This window comes from Lissotriton vulgaris, chromosome 9 (assembly GCF_964263255.1).
Source record: "Lissotriton vulgaris chromosome 9, aLisVul1.2, whole genome shotgun sequence".
Taxonomy (NCBI): domain Eukaryota; kingdom Metazoa; phylum Chordata; class Amphibia; order Caudata; family Salamandridae; genus Lissotriton; species Lissotriton vulgaris.
This window is the reverse complement of record NC_141697.1, coordinates 671,579,362-671,584,834: the sequence shown is the minus strand read 5'-3', so window position 1 is coordinate 671,584,834 and position 5,473 is coordinate 671,579,362. Positions and strand designations below refer to the sequence as shown.

The 5,473-nt window shown below is 61.6% G+C and overlaps 1 protein-coding gene across 1 annotated transcript; it reads right to left on the bottom strand.

The window, feature by feature from the left end:
• Window positions 1-780: 780 nt before the first annotated feature.
• Window positions 781-5,236, bottom strand: LOC147692083 (uncharacterized). The gene is made up of 2 exons (XM_086936735.1): window positions 4,918-5,236; window positions 781-1,403 (listed from the first exon to the last, which is right to left on the bottom strand). The coding sequence occupies exons 1-2, from the start codon at window positions 5,234-5,236 to the stop codon at window positions 781-783; spliced, it is 942 nt and encodes a 313-aa protein (XP_086792861.1).
• Window positions 5,237-5,473: the final 237 nt, after the last annotated feature.

Below are 5,473 nucleotides of genomic sequence, written 5' to 3'. Positions count from 1 at the left end.
TGTTCCAGCGACAAAACACAACTGCAACCCTAAACCAGTGCACCATCAACCAACAAAACCCCTCGAAAACCCTATTCCAGACCCCCCTCCCCCCCCCCCCCCCAGACAAGGAAAAAACCCCGGGACCAGCAATAAACCCAACTAAAGGGAGGGAGGGCCACAAAAAATGCCTGTGACCTGGCTGCTATGTCACCGCACCACAAACAGTGTGCGGTGACACAAAATGGCCGGTTTTAACCACCCCAGCCCAAAAGAAGCCCAAAAACCGCCCAACCAGCCCAAAGAGCGCCGCTACGGCGAGCCCCTAGTGTCATGCTTCCTCCCCCCCCCCTCCCCTGGTGCCCCAAACATCCCGGGGGGGCGAGCCTCCCGTTGGTCGGCCACCCCCCCAAATCCCCATTGGGGCACACCAGTAGGTGAGGGGGGGTGGGAAGCAGAGACACTGACAACCAAAGTGTGTGATAAAGGCCGCTTTATTGGAATCAGGTGCACATATAACACATCCCCCTTGGCCTGTGCCGAACAAAACTACTGCTCACTAAATAACAAACTGCCTGACAGCCCCCCACCCCCACCCCTAAATGTAAACCCGAACATTGCAACAGTAATACAACCACAGTAATACAACCACATCCGCTCATCAACCTGCCCCTACTAAATGCCCCTAATGACCTCCATGACCCCACCCCGCTACCATACAGTCCCAGGCCTCCAGCAACACCACCCTATCACCTTAGGACAGCGCCACTCGAAAGTCGTATACGACTTTCGACCTCCCCCCTAGGACTCCAGCCTCCTGGGATACCTGACCACCCCCAGGGCCCCATCTAAAGCCTCCTTCAGCTGCACTACATACAGCTCCATGCCATACCTGGACAGGTGAACCCCATCCTCCCGGAAAAAATAGTTTGCACCATAGCGCAACTCCGGGTGCTCCATCCTCCCCACCCCCTCCCTGGCGCAGAATTCACGCATCTCGCGGTTGATCTTCCTACGTGCCTTATCTATGGTCCCTGGGCGCTCAGCTCCCCTCCACACCCGCCTGGGAATAAACTCAGACCATATGACATGGCACCCCGCCCATTGCCTCTTGATTTCCCTCAGTTCCTGCTTCATTTGTTTGAGTAGCGCCAACCACTTGCACTGCACCAAATCGTTCTCGCCCAGGTGAATCACCACCACATCCGGGCACACCCCCCCTCTCACCAGTGTGTTCAACAACGACAATAACTCATGCCAACGCCTACCCCCTTTCCCCCTCCAATGACATCTGTACAACCCCGCATCCAATCCCAAATTGAGCGCCTGATGCCTGTCCCACTCCGCTTGTTCTGCCTTCTTGACGAACGAATGACCCACAATGTACAAATTCAGGACAGCCACATCCGGCCCCACCACAGCACCTGCAAAGACACATATATGAAAATCGGGAATCACTGCGACGACGCACCATCCGCCTCCCTCAACCGCACATACGTCCTGTAACAGTCCGACTTCCACCTACCCAGCCTCTGTATCTCTTCCTTACCCCAACCCCTCCGTGCCGCCTCCGTCGCCGCCCCGATCCGAAAAGAATGCGTCCCGAACGCCAGGGGATCCTCCCCCATGCACCGCAGGGCACGCCGCAGAACCCACAACGCTTGCGACGCCGTCACTCCGCCCCCCCCACCCCGACCAAAAACCTCCCCCTCCTTCTCTTCACCCTCGGCCATCAACCTCCTGCCCCACACCGCCGGGCACACCCCCTCCCTGTCGCCCGGCCCCAGCACCACCCAGGTACCAACCCCCCGCTGGTCCGTCTTCGAGCGTCTCAAACACACCGCCACCTCCGGGGCCCGAACCTCCACGTCCCCCCACAACACCCCCCGCCTCCCCTTCGCGCCCAGCAACTCCGACACTCGGAACGCCCCAAAGAAAAGCCATGACATCAAGGTAGAGAAACGCACCGTCTCGCCTGCATCCCTGCACACCTCGGGAAGCGCGCCAATCACTCCTGCCAACAAGTCCACCGTGATGGGACGGCGCAGCCGCACCTTCGCCCCCCTCTCCCTCGCCCACCCCTCCAACAGCCTGGTTCCCAGCTCCCCTGCCGACGGAGGGTAACCCCACCACATCTTCCCCATGAACGCCACCGCCGACAACTTGCCCGCAATCGACACCCGCGACAAGCCTCTATCCATGAGCGCCAGCATGAATCTTACCACCTGTTCCTCGCGCTGCCACCTGTCCCCGCTCCGCACTGCACCTGACTGCAGGAATTCCTCCCACGCTAGTTCATACGCCTTCCACGTAGACACTGCCACCGACGTCTTCACCAACTGAACGACCCGGCCTCGCCCACCGACCACAGTTCCTCCGGCACCGGCGTCTTGACTTCCTCCGCCGCCATGGCTAGCCCATGGAACCTCTCCCACTGTGAACGAGACAAGGCATCAGCAATGTCATTGTCCACTCCGGGAACGTGGCGCGCTTGAAACAGTATGTCATTCTCCAAGCACCGCAGGACAAACACCCGCATCAATTTCAGCACCTGCGGATCCCGAGCCGACTGCCTGTTCACTACCTGCACGACGGCCATGTTGTCCACACGAAAAAGCACCCTCTTGTGTGCCAGCGCCCCTGCCCACACCGTGACCGCCACCACCAAAGGGAACAACTCCAGGAACGCAATGCTCCTCCCGCCCGCCTGCCAATGGTCCGGCCACTGCTCCGCATACCATTTTCCCTCCCAGTACAGCCCGAAACCTCCGACGCCCGCCGCATCCGAGTACATGGTGACATCCCACTCCCAGTCCTCCGCCGGCGCCATCGGCACACCATTGAAACGCTCCAAGAACGCCCGCCACATGCGCAGGTCCTCCTTCATCCCCGCCGAGAGGCGCACATGGTGATGTGGCAACGGCAAACCCGACAACGCCAAGCCGAGACGCCGGCAAAACGTTCGGCCCGCCCGCACCACGCGGCACGCAAAATTCAAATGTCCCAACAACACCTGCACGTCCCGCACCGTCACCTTCCTCTTTGCCAACATGCCATCCACCAAAGCCAACATTGCCACCCTTTTGTCTTCCGGCAGGCGTGCTTCCATGGCGACCGAGTCGAGCTCGATACCGAGAAAGGACAACACCGTACTGGGACCGCACGTCTTCTCTGGTGCCAAGGGAACCCCAAATTCCCCCATCAACCCGGCCAAACCATCCAGCAGCCGCTGACAGTCCGCCGCACCGGGCCGCCCCACCAGGAAGAAATCATCCAGATAGTGCGTCACTGACTCCGAGCCTGTGCGCCTGGAAAAAACCCACTGAATGAATGAGCTGAACCGCTCAAACAGTGCGCATGAAATGGAACACCCCATCGGCAGCACCTTATCCACAAAGATGAGACCTTGAAACTGGATCCCCAGCAACTGGTAATCCGCCGGGTGCACCGGAAGGAGTCGGAAGGCCGACTTGATGTCGCATTTTGCCAACAGCGCGCCCCGTCCCGCCGCCGCCACCAGACGTCGTGCCACGTCCACCGACGAGTAAGTCACAGACGCCAACTCCGCCGAAATGTACGCATTGACCGACTCCCCCTCCGGCCAGGACAAGTGCTGTATCAGTCGGAACTGCCCCTCCTCCTTCTTAGGCACCACCCCGATGGGGGAAATGATCAAGCCCGGCAGCGGCGGCGCCGTGAAGGGGCCCGCCATCCGCCCCTCCCTGACCTCCTTGAACAGTTTCTCTCTCACCATGCCCTTGTGCGCGTTCACCGATTTTAGATTGTCCGCCCAGCGAGCAATCCGAGGGCCTTCGTACCCCAGCCGAAACCCCTCCCGGAAACCCCGGCGCAGCACGGCAGCATCCTCCGCCCGCGGATACGCCGCCAACCAGGGCTCCATCCGCTCGATCCTAACCGGCGTACGAGCCTTTTCCCAGAGCTCCGGCTCCCCCCCCCTCTACCCCTTCCCCTCCCCCCACCTGGACCCCCTCTGGCAAGTCCACCTCCCTGCGCGGGCAGCTGCCCTGGTGGGCCTCCGGGCCCCCAGCACCGCAGCGCCGGATGGTTCCGTCCACATGAAGAGCACTCGTGCCGGAAACGGCATGCCGCCCGCCGACTCCCCTGTTAAAATCCCAGCAGGCCCCGACTGCAGCCTGGCTGCCAGAGGCTCCCTGTCCCACCCCCCCACGGGTGGGGCGCGCCTCAAAGGGGGGGGACGCCAGCGGCAAACCGCTGGCCGTGTAAATGGTGCGGCCAAACTTGGCCCCTCCCATCGTCTGCTGGTACAGGTCCGAATCTAGCTCCCCCCACTGCGCTTCCGGGTCCCCCGCCATGCGCGCCCGAAACTCCTCATCGTAGTGCGACCAGGCGTACCCGCCGTAAGTCACCTGCGCCCTGCGCACCACGTCCATGTATTTAAACAGCGCGACGCACCTGTCCGGGAACTTCTCGCAATACACGCTCGCGTAAATGAGGAACGCTGCGGACCAATTGTCCAGCGTCAGGGGAACCTTAGGGCGCCTTGCCAACTCCTGCTCCTCCTCCTTCGACCCCTCTTTTGAGGTCAATTCCCTGTGTAGCAGCTTCAAAATATCTATGTATTCCCCTTTCCAAATCTTTTCCTTCGTCGCCGCGGAAAGGTGGGCCCCTAGCGGCTTGGTCAACCACATGTACGGCAGCTTCCGCACCGGAATCACACAACTCTCCTTACTTCCCCCCGCCGCCTCCTTTCCGCCCGACGCCTTGTCACCCGCCACCACGGCCTCGGCACCCGCGCTCGGCGCAGCCCCGCCCGGCACCGCGCAGTCCGTACCGACTCCCACGTCCTGTACATACCGTCCCCGCACCAGCCGCCACCCATCCTCCCCATCGCCCCCGACCCCACTGACACCTGCACACAACGCCTCTTAGCGCTCCCCGCGCCGTCCCCTGTCTTACCTGGCGTCAAGGTCGGTGTCCTTGCTGGATCCCGCCGCCTTACCAGTTGAGCCGAGGGGGCCGTCACTCTGGGAGCTTCCTGCCTTGCTGGCACCTGCAATACACTTCCAACAACGTTACCAGCCCCCCCATCCTCCCGGATCTCACCCTCTTCCTCCGACTCACCATCCGCCGGCTCCACACCACTCCGGCCCCTCACCTGGGGTTCCAACCGGCTCAGACCCGCTCTCTCACGACACACCCGCATCAAATCCAGCAAGTCCACACTCTCTCTCCCATGCACCACACTCGCAGGCAACTCAGAGATAGTCGTGTCCATCCTTACTCCCCCACCCCCGGCGGCCGTAGAGACCCATCGGGGAGGGGCCTGCGGAGACGCGTCTCGCCTCCATTCACCAAGTCCCTGAGCCAGGTCCCTCGCTGGAGCTCGGCCGTCCGTACCAAACAGAGCCGGCCCATCCACTCGGTGGGTGGGAGCCGCATGCTGCTCCCCCGAGCGCCTTACCAACAGCTCCTGCCAAGGAAAAAAGGTGGAGTCCAGCATGCCAGGGTAAAA

Bases quoted from the DNA above. Each gene is read 5' to 3' on its own strand.
- LOC147692083 (XM_086936735.1), bottom strand. From the start codon at position 5,236: ATGGACACGACTATCTCTGAGTTGCCTGCGAGTGTGGTGCATGGGAGA. The intron at 1,404-4,917 runs GTAAGACAGGGG...GTGTCTTTGCAG, and splicing joins GACACCGACCTTGACGCCAG to GTGCTGTGGTGGGGCCGGAT.